Source organism: Sipha flava, unplaced genomic scaffold (assembly GCF_003268045.1).
Source record: "Sipha flava isolate LNK unplaced genomic scaffold, YSA_version1 293_pilon_pilon, whole genome shotgun sequence".
Taxonomy (NCBI): Eukaryota; Metazoa; Arthropoda; class Insecta; order Hemiptera; family Aphididae; genus Sipha; species Sipha flava.
Genome location: NW_020272964.1, coordinates 1,119,666 through 1,146,390, shown reverse-complemented (window position 1 = coordinate 1,146,390; position 26,725 = coordinate 1,119,666). Strand labels below are relative to the sequence as shown.

General features: G+C 28.1%; 3 protein-coding genes across 4 annotated transcripts in view; 1 reads left to right on the top strand and 2 right to left on the bottom strand.

Annotated features, from left to right (window-relative positions):
- The window catches only part of LOC112685848, a 3,344-nt gene extending 1,653 nt beyond the window's left edge, over positions 1-1,691 (bottom strand). Inside the window, exons 1-2 of the mRNA XM_025557872.1 lie at positions 1,590-1,691; positions 604-736 (exon numbers count right to left, since the gene is read on the bottom strand). Of these exons, the coding sequence (XP_025413657.1) occupies positions 604-736; positions 1,590-1,691 (235 nt within the window). The remainder of the gene's footprint in view (positions 1-603; positions 737-1,589) is intronic.
- Positions 1,692-5,197: 3,506 nt separating this feature from the next.
- Positions 5,198-23,011, bottom strand: LOC112685853 (PAX-interacting protein 1-like). 2 transcript variants are annotated; one of them, XM_025557877.1, is made up of 23 exons: positions 22,972-23,011; positions 22,724-22,908; positions 22,476-22,660; positions 22,069-22,249; positions 21,671-21,833; positions 21,436-21,599; positions 20,287-21,372; positions 19,989-20,198; positions 19,781-19,912; positions 19,553-19,720; positions 19,319-19,469; positions 14,538-14,674; positions 14,302-14,469; positions 9,730-9,852; positions 8,777-8,890; positions 8,467-8,704; positions 8,217-8,407; positions 7,902-8,158; positions 7,659-7,843; positions 7,298-7,530; positions 7,070-7,238; positions 6,710-7,012; positions 5,198-5,382 (listed from the first exon to the last, which is right to left on the bottom strand). In XM_025557877.1, exons 2-23 carry the CDS (start codon positions 22,841-22,843, stop codon positions 5,288-5,290), a joined length of 4,773 nt encoding a protein of 1,590 aa, XP_025413662.1. In that variant the 5' UTR covers positions 22,844-22,908; positions 22,972-23,011; the 3' UTR covers positions 5,198-5,287. The 2 variants fall into 2 exon arrangements, with proteins under 2 accessions (XP_025413662.1, XP_025413663.1); XM_025557878.1 differs by lacking the exon at positions 9,730-9,852.
- A 654-nt stretch (positions 23,012-23,665) lies between these two features.
- Positions 23,666-25,655, top strand: LOC112685854 (AP-1 complex subunit mu-1). Its single transcript, XM_025557879.1, has 2 exons — positions 23,666-25,019; positions 25,095-25,655. The coding sequence occupies exons 1-2, from the start codon at positions 24,220-24,222 to the stop codon at positions 25,561-25,563; spliced, it is 1,269 nt and encodes a 422-aa protein (XP_025413664.1). The 5' UTR covers positions 23,666-24,219; the 3' UTR covers positions 25,564-25,655.
- The last annotated feature ends 1,070 nt before the right edge of the window (positions 25,656-26,725 follow it).

The window sequence follows — 26,725 nt, the reverse complement described above, 5'->3', positions numbered from 1 at the left end:
TCAGTGCTTTCCAAGCTTTTTCGACTCACGGTGCCCTTTTTGATCTAAGGTTTTTTTCAGGGCACCTTTCCTCAAGTCATAGCATGACTAATTATACGGACCATTTTAGAACAAATATTATTTCATAACGGCGCGGCGCCCCTGTACAGATATCGTGGCGCAACCAGGGCAAAGTGTACACTTTGGGAACCGCTGTTTTAAGTAATTTTCACTGGGTAGCACTTCGTCTACATGAGGAACATAGATGGAAAGTCAACTCCTGCCCCGAAATGTTTTATTTACTGAATTCTACTGAGATATATATCAACATTACCGATTTTACAATAATAAAATTTTTAAAAATAGAATAAAGTATACATCTATCAGTAACTGCATTTAAAAAAAATTGACTCTAAACTGTTTTTGATTTAAGTCATAAAATAATACATTGATTTATCGAACAGTTTTCAAGTAGTTTGTTACGGAAATTAATAATTTAATAAACATAAGTAAATAATTAATGAATAATAAACATTTAGTTTAATATTAAAATAGTTCTATAGAAAAGTTAGCTGTAGCTTATTTTGCTTAATTAATTTGCTATTTAATAAATGACTGACGTACAGAATTCCTCTAAACGGTACTCGTTTAATATGAAACCTAACGAATAAATGTTAGTCCGGGTCCACACTAGAGCAACAAACAGTTCCTGAATGTTGACAAGTGTTTCTAATTGTTTTTGTTTCCTTGGAACAAACTGGAACAATTATAAACACATCATAGTAACAAATTTCTAGTAACAACTTAATAGAAACAATTCAAAACCTGTTGCTCTGTGTTTCTTGCGACTATGCGTCTACACTAGTGATGGGCATAACCGAATAATTCTGATTACCGACTATTAGTTATACATTAAGTATTATATTAAATCAGTGTTGGCCAAAACCATAGGCACAATTTGGGGGGGCTCTTGGGTGTGCTTAGCACCCCCATTTTTTTAAATTAGCACTCCTAAATGTGTTTATGTTAATTTACATTTAAATACTCATTACTTATTATCTATAGCAAAATAAAGTTTTTATCGTATAAATGTATAAATTTATTATTTAAATAATGGTTGTGGAAGTTTGTCCTTCGTCTTTTCGGGTAGAATACGATTGCATACGCCGCTTATCGGCAATACCTTTTTCAACCATTTTTATAACACGATTGCATACGTTATTTTTATGCAACGTTGTCACTTGTCACGCCAGGAAATTTCCCGATAAACCTGGAACGATAGCAAATGATCATCGTGAAATGAAAGTTTACATTACTTATAACCGCTGTAGATGTTATTAGTTGACCGACCACCGTTCACACCAAGAGTAGAAAAATAATAGAAAAAAATATGAAAAATTTGGAAAATCAAGAAATTAAAATAATTACATCAGAACGCGGAAAAGACTTGGCATTAACTGGCTCAAACAACTATCGTTGTATACGCCAACGAAAAGACGGGCTAATTAAATGGTTGTGCACACAAAGTACATGTACGCCAGTATATTAATAGACAGTGGACGTTCAAAAATTAAATCAATTTTGGGTGAGTACAACAATATTTTAAATACAAAGAAGAAAATTGAACACCAAATTTTACGAGAAAATTGTAAACGTAAAGCAGATGATTCGATTTCAATTAGGCCATCAAAAATAATCAGATCTGAGCTCATGGCAACTAATTTTGAAGTGCCACACTCAGCTATAAAATCTATAAGAAAATCAATGTAAGACAAAAGACGAAAAAATTATCCTCCTTTCCCAGATTCATTGACCTCAATTCATTGACATTGTACTCTATCTCAGTTAAGACAAATGGAAGATGATTGTCTGAAATTTAAAAATGAAAAATTTGTTCACGCTCCAGATGATTTGCAATTTATTTGCATTACGACGAAGATAAATATTAATATATTATTACAGTGTAAAGATGTATTTGTAGATAGTACGTTTTAATACGCACCCAAATACTTTTTGCAACTTTATATAATACACGTATTAAAGAATGGTTATTATTTACCTTTGGTTTATTTTTTTTTTAAGTGACAAATGCAGAGAAACTTATATTCAAATGTGGACGTATTTAATTGAATTAAGCTCGAAATATTAAATATAAAACAATTGCATGTTGATTTTGAAATTGTTGCCCACGAAGCTGCAAAAACGGTGTTTCCTGAAATAAAAATTATTGGTTGTCGATTTCATTTAGGCCAAGCTTGGTAGCGTAAGGTAAATATCTATAATTATAACATAAAAAAATTGTTATTAATAAAATATTTTATTGATGAGATACAAAACCACAATATTTTACGATCATCGTATATTAATGAAGACGAATTGGGCCAGTGGTTAAAATTATTTTCTAGACTACCATTTCTACCATTCGAACAAGTTGAAGATGGTTTTATTCAAATTATGAGTTCATGTCCAAACGAAACTGATGGTCATATATTCTCGGATTATATTTTAAAGACTTATATTGAACCTGAGTGTTTATTTCCCCCTGAAATATGGATAAAATAAATGTATTATTATAAATTTGGCAACGTGGCATACGCAATCATGTCGTTTTACGGGGTTCCCTTTGTTATACAGGAAACATACGCAATCGTGTTCTCAAAAAGGTAAATCGTACGCAATCGGGTTCTACCCGTCTTTTCGGTCCTCGAACTGGATAATAGTAATAGGTAGCAGTGGCGTATCCATGGGGGGTTTTAGGGGTCAGAATCCCCCACCCCCATGAAACCTGAGATAGTAAATTAACTTTTACTTGAAACACGGTTTTTTCTTTAACATTTTTATATTTTAGAATTTTGACTTGGAAATCGTATTAATAGTTTGTATAAACACTATAAACACTGCACAACGCTGCACACACACACAAGTTATAATATTATGATCATATTTAGATACTTTACTACTACTTTGATAATTTTTGCTTGGGAACATATTATTTAGGTTTTCTACAACGGTTGATACTAAATTGATCGTTTGGTCCCGATAGTTGAAATAAGAGCGATATCATTGTCTGTATTAAAAGTTTATTTTGGGTATACCTATTGCATTCAAGACTCGCCGATCATTTAACACAAGCACCTTATTGTGTAAAACTAATAGTTATTATATATTTATAGTTAGGGCTCGGGACTTCTAGGAACTTGCATGATTTTAAATAATTATACAAAACATAGCTAAGTAATATATAAATTTGTTTCATTGCAATACAAGTTAATATTTAAAATTTATATTTGCATATTTTGCATATTTGACCATTTTTCATTTATAAGTGCATATTTGACCATTTTTCATTTTATAAATGCAAATTTGACAATTATTCATATGGAGAAGTAAGTTTTTAAATTTTATAAAAAAAAATTATGATTTATTTCTTCATATATCACGCGACTTGGAACTCTAAGTGTCTTATTGGTGAACTAACTGAATGCATTAAAATAATTAAAAGTACAAAAAACGTATACATTCTGTAAAAATTGAAGAATCTGCACAAGCTAAGGCTAACTACAAAAAATATCGAATATTTTAAATGGAAAAAATGAATCTATAGATGGATTGTCTGCAGATATTAGTATTAGTGACCTACGATTTTTTAAGTTTGCACCAATAAGTTCCGTAGACGTGTAACGTTCCTTTTCTAAATATAAAAATATTTTGGCTGATAACAGGCAGTCATTTAAATTTTCCAACTTAAGAAAATATCTTATAGTCTAATGTAATGCTCAAGGTTAGAAGAATTATAACTATATTAAAAATAAAAAAAATGTTTTCAATTTAATTTATTTTTAAAACCATTTTAAATATTTTGTTTTAGATAAAAACTCAATATAAGATAAAAAACAAATTTGAAAAAAAGAAAAAATTATCTTAGATCATCATATCTATCATATATAAAAATATTATTATAATTTATTACTAATTAATTTTTTATAAATGCATATTTTAATAGCATATTTATTGATTATTTAGGGCATAAATGCATACATATTTTAACGTTTATAAGGGCATGAAGTCCCTAGCTCTAGTTATAGTTAATAGTTGGTCGTTGCCCATTGGTGTTTCACTGTTTTACTTACTACTCGTTTATTCGTTTGTATTTGACATTTGTATTCCATTACATTTGTTTTATTTTAATTTAAAACATTCCATTACGGTAGGATATTTTTAAAATTTAATTTTAGTTTAGGCCTAAGTGATTGGACAGAAAATATTCTAATATCTAATACTTATGTTCCTATATTAGTTTCTAAATTATTATTATTATTATTTATTATTATAGGCAAATTTCCTAACAAATAAGCAGACTAGAAAAATTAATTTTTTTTTTTTACCTGAGTCAAAAAAACTAATGTCAACCAGACTTAAAAATACCGATATCAATACAAATAGTAGTCAAAATGATAGTGATAAGATTAAATATATATAAATTTGCTGAACCCCCCCCCATAAAAAGTTCCTGGCTACGCCATGTGTATGAAAAAGCCTTTTATACAAACACAGTTCTCGTTATCAAATATTTTTTTAATCTAAATACAAACATTTTTTCGCCATTACCCTTTTTTCCTGAGTACCGTAATGTACCTTTTCATGTACCCCTGTGGTTAGGAGACACTGGTATAAGGTATATTTACAGGATCATCCATCATAAAGTGTGACGGATGAACATATTGAGATTTAATATTGTATATTTGTTCATATTTGATTTTGTTCTATGTTTATTATCATTATGACTTCAACAGTAGTAAGAGTAAAAATCAATATAACACATCACATAATCAAATATAAATTTTATTAACAATTAAAAAATAAACAGTCTAAATAGAAACACTGATTACCGTATGAATACCATGAATTATAACCAATACATAGAAGATAGATTTTTTAATAATAAACAAACATGAATTCTTAAGGGATATACAGTTATAGTTTCCACATTTAAAAAATTTACTATGTAAATACAAACTTAAAAAATGGTGTCTTTTACAGTGGTACCCAAGTTACATCTTATAATAAAATTTCATAGTTTAAAAAAATAGATATACATGTATATTTTGTGAATATTATTCTAAATATAAATATAATATAAAGTACAGTAATAATATGTTAATAAAATAATTGTAAATAAAGTTGTTTAATTTAATTACTTATATAATATTATAATTTATTAAACTAAAATGTTTTGGAAAGAATGGAAACATAATACAGAAAGTACACAAAAATTTTAGTCTTAACTCTACACAGTGTTGTTAAATATTCAACTAATAACTTTTTTTGTTTTTTTATAAGCCATGTCATAGTTAACATATTGAGTCATAACTGCAGATAATACAAATTCGGAAGAATAAATACCTGAAATGAAAATACATAATAAATTTTAAGTTAATATATTTTAGCAGAATAAATTAGATAACTTAAGATGCAGTTCCAATCATTTTTTATATATTTTTAAAATCTAGATTAGTCAGTATAATTAATTTAAAGCAGTAGTAACCAAAAATTTATTAGTAAGGACCTTAAAAAATGTCAAGAATTTAAAGTGATTCCTTTAAGTTCATAGATAAGAAATATTAAATGTATAGATACATATATATATATATATATATATATACGTAAACTTCTTAAAATCTTATCCTAAAATAAGAATTAATGGTTTGATTTAATACTTCGGTTAGGTAATTAACAACAATGAAAAAAAAAGTATAAATAATAAAAAAATGTATTCATTTATATTTTATTTAAATTATATATGTTACAGTTAAAGTATTGAATTCCGTTGTTTTATGAAATAACTAGGTAGTTAATGGATTACCTACGAATGTTAGAATGTTTGAATCATACATGACAATTATACTTTAACTAGTTATTTCATAGAATATCTAGTTATTCTATACTATTTTAGTTTGATATATTTTTAAATATAAAATACATCATAACATTTTATTTATTTTAAATTTAATTATTTATTAGTATATACAAGGCTATTATAAAGATAGACGAACCCACACTGAATGTGTATGACTGTAAGACAATTATTATACTTTAAACCTCACCAATTTTATTGAAAATCTTAATAATAATACATATGCAACTATAATTTTATCTAACACGATAAACGTACATGAATAATGCAATCACAGACGACAAGAACGTCAATTTTATATTTTATTTATATTGCTATGATGGACAGTAAAATAATGGTATTTTACATGTATGAATGTATCAATTTGACACATTAACAAAGTGATGCCAGTCAATGTATAAAATAACTAGTTCAAGTATAAATTATATACATTATATACTACATGTTTTAGTTATTTAATAAATTATCTAGTAATTTCAATACTTAATATACTTAACTATAACATATATAAAATTTAAATACTCATAGATTTGTAAATAAGTAATACAATATTGTATACTTTTATGGGCTAAATTAGGTTCGAGGATTGTAATTGGCTACTCCAGATTTAAAATAAATCATTCAGTTTAAAACGATTGATTATTTAAAAATGGATTGTTCAAGATTAGAATCATTGAACTAATGTATATAATATATAAACAATGACAGTATAAAACCAAAATTAATACAGGATCTTTATAGGAATTAAAAAAAAAAAAAAAAAATTAGGCCTTACACAGAGAAATAAATTCTATACAATTTTGAACATTTACTTACCATAAGATGATCGAATAAGATCAGCAACCAAATGAAGATCATTATTAGAAGTAATTACAATATACGTGTTAGGTTCAAGTTCTTGAATGGCTCTTAATGATCTTCTTTGTTTTTCGACTATACCACCAGCTGATTCTATAATTTGTCGAATAACAAACACTGATGGACGAGTAACTCCCGGCGTAACAAAAAATATTTTTCCTTTGAACAACTCGTGACGATTTGGATTAGATAATACTTTATGTACTTTACATATGACTTTTTGATCCAAAGAAATTTCTTCAATAGTGTAAATGGCTTCACCTAAATTAAATTTAAAATGTATTATAAACAGAAATATACTATAGTTTCATTAAATACCTAAAAACATATGTTGTGTAGAAGAATCCTTCAGCCAGTCAGCTGTGACAATATGCTTAACAGTTGAAACACAACATAAGAATTTAGTGGTCCTAACTGGTTCTTTCATAACTAAATGAGTAGCATCTGAATAGTTTTTAGCAATAGTACCACCAAGTTGTAAGACCATCTAAAAATAAAAAATAAAACCATATATTATACTCTTAATATCAAAAAATTATAACATACTCGTTGTTCTTCTTTTCCTAAGCCAAATCTAGAGAGCATAACACATGGTCGATATTCTATAGGTGGCGGATTAATATTTGTAATGATAATATCTGCAGTACTCAAATCATTATTTTCTTGGTCTATTAAATCTTGCAGACTAGGTTTAGGTCGTTTTCTTTTAATAGGAACAGGATTATTGCGTACTCTGTCATATAATTCTTGGGTAATGTTAATTGGCATTTTCCATGCTCCTAAGAATACAACAATGTTAATTATAGAATTTGATTAATAAATATAATTAACTAAAATCACAAGAAATTCTAATTCTATAGTTGTCAAATAATTATGTCCAATTACTAAAATAAATCATAATTCTTACCCATTAAGTGAAGTACTAAACTATAGTCAACTCTGAATGGATTATTAAGATTGAATTGTTGATACTTAGTATTTTCTGGTTGATACATACATGATAAATGGCCAAAAAGAATTTCGTTTAACCATTGAACATTGACAATAGGTCGATTAGTATCTCTAGCTTTTTTAACTTTTTTACCTTCCAATCTAAAATTAAGATATTTTAAATATTGCAAGCTATTAATAATTTATTTATGTAACTTACTTTTTAGTAACTAAAATATTGTTTTCAGCAGAAAAATAAGATGTAACTCGAGCACCTGTTAATTCTACCATGAATTTAACCCGATTACGTTCTTCGCCTTCAAAATTTGTAAGCGATATTAACATTTGACGACAAGGTCTCTCCTCACTGTATGGAGTAGGAAAATGAAGAGCATACCAAGGAGGCATAAGTTGTTGTTTGGTTATAATATCACTAAGCCAATAGGCTGTAATGCATCTTTTGCCATCACGCAAACCCTAATAAGATATTAGACTTAAATAAATAAATAATTCTATGTTTTTAGTTTTTAGTTACCTGTTGTACAAGTGGATGTTTTTGTGTTTGACAAAGTATGTGTGTAAGACGTAAGGTGTATGATGGTTCAATTTCTCCACCATGATCCAGGATAATTCTTTTCCAAGTTGGTACATCATTGTTGGTATCTGGGCTTCGATCGTATTCAACAATCAAAAATATACAACCAAGTAAACATTTCTCAGGTGGCACTAAAATAATAGTTTATTTATTAAAATATTTTTTATAAACAATAATAAATTAAACAAACATTTAAGATTTGGATTATGTCCAAAAAATCTAGCTTGATGAGGAAGTTGTTGATGACCAACAGTTTGTCCAGCAGCACTTTTTGCTAAAACTGCTGCTACTCTTACAGCAGCTGATTGGTTGTAATTAGCTGGCAATGATTTATTAGGAACTGCAGCTTGAGCATTTGCACGGCCTACTACTTGAGCAGCCCGATTTGATGCTGCACTGTTAGTAACATTATTTAGAACTGTTCTAGACTGTAGATACATATATCAGTCATTTTTCTATATATATAAAAGATAGTATATATTTATAATATGAGTATATACTTGGTATGTTCCTTGGGTAGTGCTTTGTTGTTGATTTTGATGTTGTGCAGCATGATGTTGAGCAGTCATCAATCTTAATTGTCCTGCAGCACTAATTTCTTGTCCAGACATTTGCTAAAAATCAAACATTAAGACAAAAAAATTAATGATAGATTTGAGATAGCTTTTTTTTTTAAATCTGTATTGATTCAAAATCTATACATTTTGTATGAAAAAATATTTTTAACAATGAACGCCTATATATTTGTTACATTACATATTAGCTTGTTATTGAACACTGGTATTATTGTTTTAGTTATTCAATTATGGAAGCATGCTGTAATAAAAAGCATTGATTAAATATTTAATAGGTGATTTCCATTTTTTAAACTATGGTTAAATTATTCTAACATAAATACATAATATTTAGAATACAATTAATAATTTATATAATATGATACATTTATGAAAGATAATATTTTAAAAATGATTAATTAATTTAAAAAGATGTTATATATATATATATGTATATATATATTATTGTTGATATAATTAATATAATAATATAATTGTTAAACTTAATGATAAGCAATATCAAAATTATATAATCTACAATAAGTTAAAACTAGTTATTTAAGTTTTTATTAATAAGCCATAGATTAGTAGTATGTTTAATTTGGTTTGGATACATGAGTTTTTAGTTATAAATCAATAAAAACAGCCAACATTCTCATACTAAATAGATGACCTTATAGGATATGTAAATGAAAAATAATTAAACATAGAAGTATTGAGATTTCATTATATGCTAAAATTTTCTTATATTCTATAAGATGTTTATTATAATGACCATGCATTAGGATAATATATTAGCTCAGTATTAGAAGTCAACTCAATAAAGTTATGCACATAGTGCCATGTCTAAGAAGACCAAATTCAAAACAGCGTGGATCCATCATGTGTTTACTTTTTACCTGTTGCTGAGTTGATGTGGATGATGATATGCCATTTTGTAAACGTATATTTAACATATTAGCAAGCGCAGTTTTGGTCTTAGGATTTACAACCAACGCTTGTTGATTTGATTGAGATGTTTGCTAGAAAAATATGGTTTTTGAAGCAATCAAATAGCAACAATATTCCTTAATTCAAAATTAAATCTGATTTATGCATTAATTAAAATTAATATAAGTTAAAGAAACTTTAATAAATTAATAATTTAATTTTTTCAAAAATAAAAACTTTAAAAACACAAAAATTAAGTGATTTAATTCAACAGTTGGCTGTTAGTAAAAATGTAGATGTAATTTGAGCAAAAATATGTTAAAAATTATCACTACATATTTTATAATTTTATTTCACATTTATGTAGGATTTAAAAATTAATTACAAAATAATATTTAATACATGTTTGAGTAGTGTGTAGAAAGAATATGGAACTGTTTATTCTGTGACAATAAAACATAAATGATAATTTTTCTTCTTCTCATTCGCCTTTTTCCCAACTATTTGGGGTTGGCCACCTTAGTCCTAAATTTCCACTTGTCTCAATTTTCTATATCCCCTACATACACACACACGCCAATCAATTATATTCAACCATCTCTTTTTTGATCTTCTTCTTCCTCTTTTCCCTTCAAAATTAATTTTCTTAACAACTCTTACTACATTTGTTTTCTATTGTCTCATCATATACTACAACTCAGTTTATTTTCTCTAATTTTATTCACCATAGACCCTACACCAATACTACTTCTCACATATTTATTCCTTATTCTATCTTCTTTTGTTACTTTACTCATCCATCTAAACATTCTAGTTTCCGTAACACTCATAGTCTGTTCTATTCTCCTGTCAATCATCCAACACTCTGAACCATATAGGATAGTTGGTCTCACTACACTCCTGTAAAACACCTGACATTTCTTTCCATTTTATCCAACTACACTTAATCCTATGTTTAACATCCATGCCTAAATCCTATCATCTTGTATAAACGAACCTAAATATTTAAAGTTTTTGATTTCACCTATCATATCACCACTTATTGTCATTGGTCTCTTCATACCCTCAACTTATTTGTATCTTCCTTCAAAGTACTCTATAAATACTCTTTATACTGTATTTTATTTCTACTAATACTGAATCCCTATGCTAACATCCACTAATCTAACTTATTATTAACTTCTGTCAGATTTTCTCCAACCAAAACCAATCATCAGCAAACATCATATACTATGGTATCTAACCATAATAAGTCTTTTATTTTTGCAACTTTTACTTCCTTCTCACTAACTAAACCAATCAATCCTTCATTCTATGAAATACTATCTAAAGCTTCTTTTAGATATTTCTCGTTCAGTAATTTCTCAAAAAATATTCTTTCCATCTCCTTTTCAGATCTCCATAATTTGTTAACACTTTCTAAATTCTCAATTCCTTTCCGATTTTCCTTATTATATTTACCTTTTTTCCACTACAACATTCCTCCATTATCATCAAACTATGTTGTGTTATTACACTTTCTTGAGGAATTACTTTACAATATTTTACTCTTTTTATAGGGTCTCTTTTCCACATAAAATAATTAATGACCTATTTTTTCCACTCTTATATGCTATACAATGCTCTTTTTATTTCCTAAAATTTGAAATGATTATTACAAGCTCATATGATGATGCAATATCCAATACTTTTTCTCCTGCCTCATTCATCTCACCAAATCTATACCCTCCATGCACTCTTTCATACTCTACTCTCACATTACCTATATATACATTTACACCACCACCTATCACAATATCTTTATTTTCTGGTATTCCTTGCATCATCTTATCCATCTCTCACTAAAACTCTTTCTTTTCCTTTTCTTCACATCCTATTCATGGCGCATACACACTTATTACGTTCAATAGTTTTTCCTCAAATACCAATTTCACCATAATAATTTTATAACTTTTTATTTTTACATTGACTACCTTATTTTTCATTTTTTCATCCAATATTACTCTAACCCCATTCTTAGTACTAGTCCTACCTGAATATATTATTTTATAGCTTTACCCTATTTCTTATGCTTTCTCTTCTTTCCACTTAGTTTCCTGAACACAACAAATATTAACTTTCCTCCTCTCCAATACTTCCGCTAATTCTCTACCTTAGACTGCTAACGTGTTAACATTTCATTTACTAATTCTCAATTTAAATCCATCTCTCATATCTTGCAATGGTGATGTCCCTACACCGTTGATATTACCCGTGTTGGGTAGACTTGAACACATAACTGGTGAACCAGCTACCACACTGGCTGTCTGGCTGGTATCACACAACTCATCATCTAGGCATCCTCTACCTCTAACTATGATACATCCTTTCGCTTACTGTCTCAGCTTACACCTGAGATGTAAGCTGTATTCACCTAAATTTTGTTTCAGACTCTTCATACTCTTTGACAAAATTTTTACACCAACTGTCAACCTAATGCAACCTTATTTAGTCATATTTAATAACCAGCTGAAAAACTATAGAAGTATTCTTATCTCTTTCCACTAGGGGAAAACATAAGTAATACAAATATTCTTATTTTTAATTTAAATACAATAATATATAATGTTTAGAATTTGGCAGTTCAGACCACAATTAACGTTGTTAATTACAATAATAATTATTATTATTGACAGCTAAAATTATTAAAATGTTAAAATAAATTAAACAAAATATAAATAGGTTTATACAAAAAAAATTATTTGAACATTGATATTAAACATTTACATAGACTTTATATTTACATTAGATTTATAGGATCATGCAGACTAAAGTTCTATACTAAATCTAATAACTTTAATTTCAAGTAATATTACATTTTAAAAACAACAAATATAATATGTATATCATTTAATAATTTGAAAATTTAAAATAATGACATGTTGAAAAAAAAACCACTACTTTTTAAGGTAAATAAAAATTTTCTATTTCTTACCTTTTAATGCATAAATTAATAAAAATTTAAAGCAAACACGATAATGTTTCATAAATGAGCAGGGATTTTTTTCAAACACTATTTCTCAGTAGATTATGAAAGTTATCAATTAATTTTTACATATTACGTTTGACTAAAAAATTCTTTACAATCCTATGCACTTAAAAATTGCAGAGACATATTTATTAAATCTATACTTTAACAAACTATTGTCATAAAATGTCTTTAAATCAGTGACAAAAAAGCATTTGTCTTATTTTATATCATATTATTACATAATAATAGTAATAATATAATATTCAAACAGTTATAACTAGGGCTGGGATTTTAATGTCCTTAAAAATCGCAAAAAATGACCTTAAAATAATGCAAAAATGACTTAAAAAACTCATAAAATGCTTTATAAAATGTCTTTAAAATTTATTTAAAATAGATTAAAATTTAAAAAAATTATATTACATGTACATAAATATTTTATTTTACTTTATATATTAATAAATAAAAAATTATTCTTTATTGTTACACTGAATAACGAGAGCGTTCAAGTTTTCAAATAGCAATACCCTCGGGCTATAAGTTTTTGTTGATAGAAAAGTTTCTTTCTTTATTTATTGAAATTATAGGTGAGTATTTAAAGTACGTAAAATCACTCGCTGTAAGATCATCTGGAAATTAATTTTGTGCACTTTCTTGTCCATTTGAAATATTTTCCAAAAATGAACGTAACTTAAAATTATCGAGCTTACTTAACGGAATTTTACATGAAAGAAAGGCACGAATTGAATCTAAAAAGTATTCTGACCTATTTGTGTGACCTGATATACTGGCAATAAAACTTTGTGACATATTTTTTTTTCTTCAATTTGTTCTCTTTGTTGTACTCCATTTATATGTTTGTCTCTTGATACATGTTATTGTATGGTAAAACATTTTTCAGCAGCAACTTTTTCATTGCATATCTTACATAACAACGCTAATCCGCCGGTAGAAAAAATCTATAATCTATAACCTTTAATTTTAAATTCAAAAACACCAAAAATGACTTAAAAACCCTTAAAATGCCATAAAAAATTAGAAAAATTACCTTAAAATCAAAAATTGTCAAAAAATGCAAAATAAAATTTCTTATTCTTATTTAAAAATACCTAAAACATATTTGTAACAAAACGAGCATCGTACAGATAGTTTCAGAAAAAAAATGCAAAACGCATCAAAATCCCAGCTTTAGTTATAACAAATTTACATAAAGTTAAAGTATAATATATATATACAGAGCATATTTTTATTAAATTAATTTCCTCAAAATCAATAGAAGAATCCGATTTTCACATCCACTTATCATCTTTTGTTGTTTGTTTACTTTACACTAAAGATACTGATCAATATTTAAACAATAAAGATTTAAATAATGTATACAATTTATAATTTGATAGAATTGATCAATATAGAAAACCAGAACCAGAATTTTATAAGAACACCAAAATAATGTCCAACACCATAAAGCATTTGTCCCAAACATACACATTTTATCAAAGTAAATAAAATACAAAATTCCTGATAAACTTACTGCAAAAGATTCTTGACTTGGTGTCTGTGTTTCATTTTGCTCATTTGTAGATAATGCAGGTGTCTGTTGAGACTGAACAATAGAAGTTTGAGCTGAAGCTACTTGTGGTGATTGTACAACATTTACATTTGGTTGCATTACTCCAGCAATTGATTGATTGGGAACAACCTTTAATTAAAGCATAACTTAAAATTTTTTTTTTTATTTTTAATCATTTATTACTGGATAAATCTTACTTGTTGCTGCATTGATTGTTGTTTTTGTGTGGAATCCATTTGAAGCTGTTGTAGCCTCAATTGTTGTATCTGTTGTTGTCTTTGATGCAATTGTGCCAATTGAGCAGCAGACATGGACCCTGTAGTCTGTTGATGTCCTGAAATATTATTTTATCATAATTCAAATGTATATTACTTTAATTTCATAATGAAGGTAATACAGAATATATGGAGGATTTATTGATAATGGAAAGATATATGAGAGCTACACATAAATGCAACAGCATAACACTTGATGTGATTTGATAAAAAATTTAAAATAAACACTATTCAATAGCTATACTTAAATTAATTTAATTATAATAAAAATATAATACCATTAAGGGTTCAAAATAATGATATTAAATTATATTCTTTTATTATATTATTTAGAAGTTTCAACCATATACAACATTTTAAGAATTTAATTTTTGTTAACTAACTTATTACAGATAAATATACACTTTGATTAAGAAAACCTTTCATTTTATAATCAAACAGTTTGAAAAGTTAGATTATAATTTATAATACAAAATGGCTAGTACTAGGTTTGTACAAGAGATGTTATTTCAATGAAGTGTTAGCTAAATTTAATGCATATAGATTTAAGATTTTTTTCCCACATTTTTACAGATAATTCCGATAAAAATAAAACACATCTTATATAATTTACTCTAATACAATATACACTGCTTATAATGAGGGCTCGGAAGTTCTAGCAAATGCATATTATTCTTGGTTCATCCTAAAACCTCCAAAATAAGAAACAAATATGTTTCACACTATTCGGATATCATACACAAAACTTAATTTTGCTATTTTTGCATATTTACGAGTTTCATTACTATTTTGATAATTTATGGTTTATAGTGTTATTTTTGGGTATATTTTCACATAATATAGGAAATAATCACATTTTGTTGATAATAATGGTATTTACTTGGTTATATTTTTAATAATATTTGAATTCTTGGAAATAAATAGAACTCATCAAATATTATTTTGTTTTTATCGACAAATTGATAAATGAGTAGGGTTGCCAACCGTCCAATTTTCACCTGGACAGTTCAGATTTTCTGGATCCTGTCCAGTGTACAGTTATACCTTTCAACTGGACGTTATAAACTAATAAATTTCCAGGTTTTTCCTAAGTCTTTCAATGTAAATGCGATAGCGACAAGTAGGTATTAACTTTTAGTTAATATAAATGTACAAGTATATACCATCTATACATATATCAATAATAATTATCAATAATATTCAATAATAATTTATTAAAAATAGCAGAATATATTTTTGCTGTTCCGCCAACAAATGCATTTGTGAAACATACATATTTTTTTGGTAATGAAAAACTTATTGACTGATGAGAGGAATCGACTCAGTGTAGAAGTTATGACAAATTTTAACTATAGTTTGTCGTATCAAGAATTTTGTGAATTTTTGGAAACAGAAATTGTTATGTGCTAAACGTTTTCGTAAATCAAAAAACAAACCTTTATACCATAAAATCGCTGGTAGTTAAAAAACACATTATATATTATACATGTTTTTATTCGCTAAATTATATACAAATATATAAGTATATATAAAATTATTTTAGGACTAAGACTTTATATAGTTAACGCACTAAATCACCGTATTTTTGACATACACGAAAAATGTTCCGCATACTTTTGTAAAAAATCTGGTATTCCAAAACATATTCTTTTACAAGAGATTTCCAAATTAAAACCAATTAATCAGGAAATTGATACGATTGCATCTAGATTGTCGAATAATCCAGAAAGTTTGATAACGGATGTAACAACAATGCTTGTGAGTGATTGAATGGTGTAATAAACAAATTTTTAGATGGCAAAAGAATAAACTTTACACAAAAACTCTGTACTTTATACTTTAGGTATGACGTCCTCTTAAAAGCTAAAAAAGTAAAATTTTTAGTGTTATAAATTCCGAGCCCTGCTTATAATAAATTACCCAGATAACCTTGTAATGTCTTAAGATGATATTAATAACAATAACCTAATCGACTATCTTTTAAATTATTATTCAATCTGATTATGCTTATTATATGTATAACATATAATATATATTCATATACTTTTAATTATTTGTACTGGTTATAAAAGGGAGTTTTATAAATTTGGATGCTTGACACATATTCTCATTAATAAATAACTAGTTATGATGGTTTAAATATTAAAGGACCAATCTAAGTGGTAATCAATTATTTCTCTAAATTTTTGATATTATAATTTACTTAATTATTTGAAATAAAATAATCCAATGATTTTAAAGTTAAAATATTTTGATAATGATATCAAAAGAATAAATGGTATTAAAATATTACACTGTGAATAACAAATATCTAATTCATTTTACTTTGGTAAATTTTGATATTTAAAATTTCTAAACTATACAATTTGATATTGTATATCCAATCAATCCTATAACCAATCCTGGTGCAGAAATAGATAGCGACCATAATCTGGTAACGATGAAGTACAAAATAGCACCCATGAAAATTACAAAGCGACCCAAACATAACATATGGAACGTAGAAGAACTCAAAAATGAAAAAACCAGACAAGAGTTCCAAAACAAAGTTTATAACAGACTGATAGCTGCTGGTATTGATCCCTCATGGGATGAAGTAATTAGCAATATTCGACAATCTGCTGTGGAATCAATTGGATTTAGGAAATTGAATCCAAGGAAACCATGGATCACAAATGAGATAATGGATTTAATAAAATACCGCAATAAATTAAAGAAGACTGATGATGCAATGTATAGAATAGTAAAAAACCGTATCACCCAGAAGTGCAGAGATGAAAAGGAGAAATGGATGGATTTAACATGCGAAAATATTAAAATAAATACGACAGCAAATAGAATGGACAAAGCATATGGAATTATTAAAAAATTATCAAGACTACTGAAGCCAAGAAGCAAAATTGTTAAAGACAGGAATGGGAAATTGATTCTAGAAGAGGGTGAAATAACAACAAGATGTAAGGAGTACATAGAGGATCTGTATAAAGGATTGAAAGGTGAAGATGACATGAATATTGAAAATATAACTGAATCAAACAAAGAGGACGTAGGGCCAATTATAACAAAAGATGAATTTGTTAAGGCTCTAAGAGAATTAAAACAAGGAAAAGCGGCAGGAGTAGATAACATCCCAGCAGAATTATTAAAAAATGTCGGAAAGAATACCGAACATAAGCTATATGAAATGACTGAGAAAATGTATAGGGATGGCAACATTCCGAAGGACTTTGCCAAAAGCAAAATTGTACTAATCCCAAAAAAAGGAAATTCCACAGAATGCAACAATTACAGAACAATAAGTTTATTAACACATGCGTCAAAAATACTTCTTATCATAATAAAAAATAGAATTCAAATGAAGATCGAAAAAGAGCTCGATAAAGATCAATTTGGGTTCAGACAGGGAATTGGTATAAGAGAAGAAATTTTAGCTATAAGGGTACTTACGGAAAGAAGGCTAAATGTAAATAGAAATACATTTATAACTTTCATTGACTTAGAGAAAGCCTTTGACACTGTCAACTGGGCACTATTGATGAACTCTATGATGAAAACACGAATAGACTGGAGGGAGAGACGAATAATAATGTTACTATACAAAGAACAGGAGACCTTAATAGAGGTATGAGAACATAGTACTACAGCAAAAATTAAAAGAGGGGTAAGACAAGGCTGTTCCTTATCTCCCTACTTATTCAATATATTTGTGGAAGAAATCATGGACAAGTATAAAAGAAAATCTAATGGAATAAGCATAAATGGAGAAAAGATCCGCTGCATACGATTTGCTGACGATATTGCTTTAGTATCTGAATCAGAAAAAGACATGCAAAAATCTTTAACCACCCTGACAAAAATACTACAGGAATGAACTACCAAATGAAAATTAATGCGAAAAAAACAAAAACAATGGTGGTGACTAAAGCAAAAGAAATCCCAGTAGTGAAAGTGGAAGTGAATAATCACTTAATAGAACAAGTCCAACAATTTAAGTATCTAGGAAGTACGATTACAAGCGATGGTAAATGCTCAATAGAAATCAGACAAAGAATAGCAATGCAAAGAGAGCATTTACACAAAAACGGCAGTTACTTACAAATAAAAAACTAAACATAAATATGAGGAAAAACTTTGTCAAATGTTATGTGTGGAGTGTACTATTGTACGGTTGTGAAACATGGACTATTAATGGACAAGACAAAAAGAAGTTAGAAGCCATAGAAATGTGGATATGGAGAAGACTGTTAAAAATCAGCTGGACAGAAAGGAAAAGTAACGTAGATGTATTAGACCAAGTAGGAGAAAAAAGAATCTTATTAAACACCATAAAAGAAAGAAGTGGAAAAATGTTCGGTCATCTACTTAGGCATAATTTGTTTATGACAAACATATTTGAGGGACGAATAAACGGTTATAAAGGAAGAGGCAGACCGAGGAAAGCATACATAGAAGAAATGATAAAACAAGCTGGTTGTAGTCGATATACAGAAATGAAAAGATTGGCTTCTAATAGAGAAGAATGGAAAGCCAGATTTGCAACGACAAGGCAAGGCCTTTAGTAAAGAAGAGAGATCCAATTTGAATAAAATTATTATATTTAGTCAGATGGGATAAGTGAATAAATGAATCTCCAATAAATTAAGAGAAAGATTAGAATTTAATTTTAATCAACTAAAAAATAAATTACTAATTTAGTTACTAACCTTGTTCAGTAACAGTTGACTGTTGCCAAACTGTAGTTTGTGGTTGAGATACTTGTTGATTATTTACTAAAGCATTGGTTACAGATTTTACATTTGTTTGTAAGCCAGTAGTAACTGTTCCACCAGCCATTTGTTGTTGTTGTGCTAACAACTGAAAAAATATTTATTATAATTAGTTTAAAGATTTTATATAAAATAATTTATAATTTTGTTTTCGTTGCATATCTAATTTACTTGTTGTTGACGTAATTGGCTCCATTGTGCTTGCTGTGCTTGTGTCATCCCAGAAGCAGATATTAGTTGATGATTTAGAGTCCGAATCACAGTAGTTTGGCTATTAGGTGTTGATGGCCTAACAATATTTGTTCCTCCAACTATACCTGCAGCTTGTTGTTGGCGAGCCTAAAAACAAATTATTAATTTTTTTTAGAATACTATTGTTTAAAATAATAATAATATTACATTAAACTGTTGCAAGACAAGGTTCCTTTGTTTTGTCAATTTATTAATAAATGCCAACCGTTCAGCAGGATTCATGGCTTGAATTTGTTGGTGAGTTTTAGCATCCATATGTATCATTTGTTGTGGCCCATGCTAAAAACAATTATTTTTATTATATATAAACTAAATCAATAAAATGAGATGATAAAAAATAAAAGTATTAATTTACCGAAGATTGTTGGGACCATATTACTTGTCTATGATCTATTGGTTGTTGGATAGTTCTTTGAATGGTTAAAGTTTGTTGTTGAGGCCACTGAGTTTGTGTTGTAGGCTGTGTATTTGCAGTATTCATATTGACTGCTGGTTGTTGTCCAATAACTAAAGTTTGTTGCTGTGGAATTTGTTGAGGCTGCTGTTGGCTAACTTGGACACGTGGCTAAAATATTAAAATGAAATAAATGTATGTATAAGCTATCAATTAATAATAATTTGATTAAATTGAGGAAATATTTAAAAAGTTATACCATATTAGAAGATGAATGAGCCATTCGCCATTGAGTAGAAACAGTTCCGCCACCTTGTTGTACAATTCGCTGTTGAAACATTAATCTCTGTTGTTGTTGTTGAATTAAGAGTTGTTGTTGCTGATTTGATGGATTAGCTTGAGTTTGTGGAAGTTGTTGACCATTTGATACTATGCAAATCTGAGAAGACTGTGAAGATTGAACATTCTGTATTTGGGGCTGTTGTTGTTGTATGTGTAATTGGGAATTTGGAGTAACTTGTTGTGGAAATTGGATTTGCTGACCATTGCTTGTTTGAAATTGTATCTGTTGTCCTTGTTGCACTTGGTTTGGATGTGATTGGTTTTGTTGTAATTGAACATTTTGTTTTTGTAACTGGGATAGCTGACCCTGGTGTTGTTGACCTTGTTGAAGTTGAACAGTTTGTTGTTGTAACTGAGGCATTTGAACTTGTTGCTGTTGTTGACCCTGTTGAATAGGAACGGTTTGTTGTTGTATCTGAGGCAATTGACCCTGTTGGATTTGTACAGTTTGTTGCTGTAATTGTGGTACTTGGGTAGGCTGTTGGTTGGATTGAAGTTGTTGAACATTTTGTTGTTGTGGTTGACTTTGTTGAAGTTGAACATTTTGTTGTTGATTTTGGAGTTGTTGTCCGGATTGCAAATGTTGTACTTTTTGTTGCATTTGTATGTGTTGTTGGTTTTGCTGAAGAGTTTGTTGCTGCTGACCTTTTTGCATCATTTGAAGATGAGTTTGTTGACCCTGTTGTAATTGCATATGATTTTGCTGCATTTGTTGATTAGATTGAAATTGTAATTGTTGTCCATGTTGTATCTGAATTTGTTTTGATTGTTGCATTTGTTGAGTTCGTATTTGTTGTTGAAATTGATTTTGTTGTTGAGGTACATGCATTTGTTGTTGGGATAAAAGTTGATTGTTAGCATGTGTTTGCTGTTGTAGCTGCAATTGTTGAACTTGCTGTTGTGAAAGTCGCTGGAGTTGTGGAGTAGACATTAATGACATAATTTGTTTTGGTTGAGTATTATTTGATTGGACTGTAACTTGAGGTACTTGAGCAGATGATGTCTATATTAAATAATTATATTATTAAAATTAATATAATACATGTTAATTATTTGAATCAATTACTTGAATAGGCTGAGATGTTAATGGCGTAGAAGGTTGATTCCATGGTAAACGTTGTTTTAACTGTTCTAAACCTTGATTTTTAGGAACAACAGTTCCAGATTGTTCAACAGGAGCATCAAAATCAGCAAACCCAGTTATGGTAGACAAGCCGCTAGTTTGTAATTCTGAATGCACAAATATTAAAAATATTATAGTTACATTTTCTTAAATAACATATTATATAAAAAAAACATACTAAATGATTGATTTGATGGTGGTAACTTGGGTAAGACAAGAAGTCGAGGGTGATAATTAGTTTCAGAACATAATTCTTTATTTTTTAAACAATCAATAACCCAATCAGGAGTTACAATTTTGATCTTATCTGAACAATTTGATATTACAGCATCATATTTTTTCTATGAAAAAAAATTTTTTTTTATAGTTTTTAATTTAGTTAGATAAACATTTTTGCATAAAAATTTACAAAATATAGTGACATAATTTAAAAAATTTAATCTAGAAATTAATACTAAAATTAAAAGTAAAAACTATACATATTTTTTAGTACATGAAATAAATTAATACTTAATTTTTTGAATTATGCCATTATTTTTATGCTTATATAATATGATATGATTTATGATAGCTTACCCCAGATGGTTTGGTAACAATGAGATGAGTGGTTTTATTAAGGTCTAATGTTAATCTAAATATACCGCCATTATAGGTAACTAAAGCCCATAAAGTTTTACAATCATTTGCAGTTAACTTAGAAACACATACAACTATTCCACTGAATAAATTATTTTCAAATGGATCAAATGGTTTTGTTCTAAAACAAAATATTAAGGAAACATACAATAGAAACATCAATAATCTATTTATAACTTTTAATTTTAATTCAATATTTTAAGTATATAATTGTCAATATTCAAGTCCTAAATTTATTCAACTAATATATATTTTTTTTATAGAGTATTTCTATTTAATTTTTGAATAAATGGAAAATTAATTTAAAACATACTATTTATAAATATAGGTATGCATTAAAAGGATACGGTAATAGTTTATTACACAATACAGATGTGCGGATCCATTCAGGAGTTACAGTAGTAACATCATATAATTCTCTAGCAGCACTAACATCTGCTTCTATATAATTTCTTCCAACAATACAATGTGTTACTGAATCAGATAACAGACATGTTGATTCAGCATTACTGTTTTTCAGTGCTGATAATGCCTATGAATTGTTGCATAATAGAATAATTAATAGCTCAACAAAAAAAACATGTATAAAACTTACTTCATCTCCAATGGAGCCACTAGCAAAATACACTATGTTTTCAAATAATCGGTGTTTACTGTCACTATCAAGTGACATGGAAGAGCTTTGAACTTCTGTAGTTTTATTAGACGAATCCATCTCGACCAATAATTTTTTTGCAAATATTAACTGGGTGGTTTCATAGTCTGTTTACTATCTATTCTCTAAGAATACAACAAAAACATTGTAAAAGTAAAAATAAATAATTATAAAAGTAAGTAAATTACAATAAACCAGGTTTTTGATTTATAAACATTGAATATAAATAAAAATAATAAAGCAATACTTCTTTTTCACAACACAATATTATTAAACATAAAAGATTCAAAAATTATTTGACTGGACAGTAATGTTTTAACTCTTTTTCTTTAAAAAAAAAAAAATACTAACAACCATAATCAGTAGATACGTACAATGCAGCCAATACTTAAGATAATATAAAGACATTTATATTGTTCTATGATATAGAGCAGGGATTCCCAACCTTTTTTACTTAACGGCACACGATCATTTTAAAAATTTCCACAGCATACTTAAATAAATAATAATGAATATTCATAATGTCATAATTATATATAATGTATTATAATATAATTATATTAACATAACATATATAATATAAATTTAATTTGACATTTGAGACTGGTGTTTTATACATAATTCCTCTATTACAGGTGAAACAGTTGAAACGATACAAACTGTTAAAGGATAATCAATGTCACCATTCCACGTAAATCCAAAACATAAATAATTATCAACATATTTACGTTTAATTTTTAATTTAAACTTTTATCACTTATTAAAGCTGGTTGTTTAATATTAATTTCAATATTTAAATTGTTGTCATTTGCTCTAACATCACTGTCATCTGTTAATTTATGCTTTTTTAAAAATCTATCCATTTTTAAATTTAACTTATAATATTTCTTGATCAAAATACCTATACAGTGTAATGCGTAACAATTAAACGCACTCAATTTTCATTATAATAAGCACGGGCTATGTTATCATGTAGTCATTTTAGTATGTGGTAAAAGTCAACGCAACTGCTAATCTATATTATAGAGCGAGCGCCTGCGATTCACTCGCCATTTTCTTTTCAAATCGGGCCACACCGTCGTTTCGGACTCCACGCTTATCACTCAATAGTCATTATCGCGTTGACGTCGGTCCGACTGGCAAATAATGCCTAATCTATTGGTAAAGTTTCTTTTTTTTCCCCTCTCAATATTATGATATAGTACTTCGTCCACTTCGTTAAGTGTTAATTAGTTCGGGCGTTTGACATTAGATTGACGGCTAAACGTGTCGGTCGATAAGCCTGTGATACTAACAGTTGGTGTTACTCGGCGATCTAATTTACGTTCGTTGTGTTTAGTCTCAACGGAATCTGAGCAAAGGTCTGATGAAGTAAGTAGATCGGTAACGTGTTTGCGTGCGGGAAACAGACTTTTACAGCGTTCGCGGCACTAAAAATGTCAGCTTCGGCGATATACATACTAGATGTCAAGGGCAAGGTCCTGATATCCCGAAACTATCGGGGTGACATAGCACCTAATGTCATCGAGAAGTTCATGCCCTTGCTAATGGAGAAAGAAGAAGAAGGTTCACTAACACCGCTGTTGCAGACTGAGGAGTGCACTTTCTCGTACATCAAGTGCAACAACCTGTACGTTGTATCTACTACCAAAAAGAACGCCAATATCATGTTGGTATTTGTGTTCCTTCACAAAATTGTACGAGTCATGAATGAATACTTCAAGGAGATAGAAGAAGAAAGTATACGTGACAATTTTGTGGTAATATATGAGCTGTTGGACGAGCTGCTTGACTTTGGGTATCCGCAGACAACAGATAGCAAAATTCTGCAAGAATACATTACACAAGATGGTCATAAACTAGAAATACAACCAAGAATTCCTATGGCTGTGACTAATGCTGTGTCTTGGCGTTCCGAAGGGCTCAAGTATAGAAAAAATGAAGTATTCTTAGATGTTATTGAATCGGTAAATTTGTTGGCTAGTGCCAATGGAAATGTTTTAAGAAGTGAAATTGTAGGCTCGATCAAGATGAGAGTCTACTTGTCTGGAATGCCAGAATTACGATTGGGTCTCAATGATAAGGTATTGTTTGAGAGCACTGGGCGTGGTAAATCTAAATCTGTAGAACTTGAAGATGTTAAGTTTCATCAGTGTGTACGCCTATCAAGATTTGAAAATGATAGAACTATTTCTTTTATTCCACCAGATGGAGAATTTGATTTGATGACGTACAGGTAATGTTTATCTTCAAATACTTCAATTGCTCTGTTTAAACTCATTGGTATTTAATGCTTTTTTAATTTTTACAGATTAAGTACACATATCAAACCTTTGATTTGGATTGAAAGTGTCATTGAACGGCATGCTCATAGTCGTGTTGAGTACATAGTCAAAGCAAAGTCACAATTTAAGCGTCGGTCTACTGCCAATAATGTAGAAGTAGTCATCCAAGTTCCAATGGATGCTGATTCTCCTAAATTTAAAACTACTGTTGGTTCAGTTAAGTATATGCCAGAGCTAAACTCTTTAGTATGGTCCATTAAATCTTTCCCTGGAGGTAAGGAGTATTTAATGAGAGCACATTTTGGTTTGCCAAGTGTCGAAAATGAAGAAACTGAAGGACGGCCTCCCATCCATGTAAAATTTGAAATACCGTATTTTACAACATCTGGCATTCAGGTTAGGTACTTGAAAATTATTGAAAAGAGCGGTTATCAAGCATTACCTTGGGTACGATATATTACCCAAAATGGAGACTATCAGTTAAGAACCAACTAAATTCTTTTGAGTAATTTATAGTCAAATGTATTATTTATTGTCTTCTAATTTTTAATTTAAAGGCAATAAATTACATTTTTAACTAGCTTACAAAATCTTAAATTATTTTTATTTATTTATTTTTTTTGTGTTATTTGAATAAAAAAATTCATTTATCCGTCCTGTGCATTGTATATTTAATTTAGTTCAATATTTTATTATCAAAATTGAATGACAAATGACTGGTATTAATTATTTTATAAACAATATCCTATATTCTAATAATTTTGTATATATTTTATGAAACTAATCATACAATTTTCAATTATTACCAACCTTCTTTAAGTCATTTTAAATACCAATATTTTACACAATAATTTTTATCATTATTATTATTATTACTTATTGTTAAGAATATTATTATACATTCAAATTAAATTATATGATTATCATTGTGAAATTGTTTTTGTCAAGAATTTATGTTATTTTTTTGTAACTGGTGATAAAAAAAAGAGATTGCCTAAAGCTTAAATTATTATATATACTATATGCAGTGTTGCTATTATATTAGTTCTGAAGTTTATTTATTATAGTCAATTTTAATTTCCCTTGTTTTTAATTCTTTATTTCTAATCATATTATACATGACTCATTTGCATACTCATAAAATACATATAATTGTATTATTACAAATAAACAACTTTTAGAAGTTTATCTATAAAATATTGTAATTATGTTAAATTGATGTAACACTGCTTATAATATTTATATATAGTGTGTCTAGGTGATTATGAAATTATTTTGTCTAAAGTTCTGGGAAATTATTGTATTATTATTTAATATTAAATGTAACAACATTTAAAAATGTTTATAATATGTATGTTTTATTGTTAAATATACAGACTAGTTTTTTATTTGTTGGATAGTTTATTTTGTACTAACAATGCCAATTTATTTTATATATATACATTTATTTCTGTAATTATATAGTACCATTAACTAATAAAATAATATAAAATTAAAAAAAAAAATAATAATAATAATAAATAAGTAGGTTATTTATAAAAATAAATGAAAGCTTAGCCTGGAGTATTATTATATTTATATGAATTAAAAATGCATTATCAGGTAAACAATGTCAATAAAATTGCGACTGGATATAAAAAAATAAAGGAAGAAATAC

Excerpts from the sequence above, each read along its gene's own strand:
- LOC112685854 (XM_025557879.1), top strand. The coding sequence starts at position 24,220 with ATGTCAGCTTCGGCGATATACATACTAGATGTCAAGGGCAAGGTCCTG. Across the intron at positions 25,020-25,094 it reads TTTGATTTGATGACGTACAG|ATTAAGTACACATATCAAAC; the intron begins GTAATGTTTATC and ends TAATTTTTACAG.
- LOC112685853 (XM_025557877.1), bottom strand. The coding sequence starts at position 22,843 with ATGGATTCGTCTAATAAAACTACAGAAGTTCAAAGCTCTTCCATGTCA. Across the intron at positions 8,705-8,776 it reads CTACCCAAGGAACATACCAA|TCTAGAACAGTTCTAAATAA; the intron begins GTATATACTCAT and ends ATGTATCTACAG. Across the intron at positions 7,531-7,658 it reads TTTAGTACTTCACTTAATGG|GAGCATGGAAAATGCCAATT; the intron begins GTAAGAATTATG and ends TTGTATTCTTAG.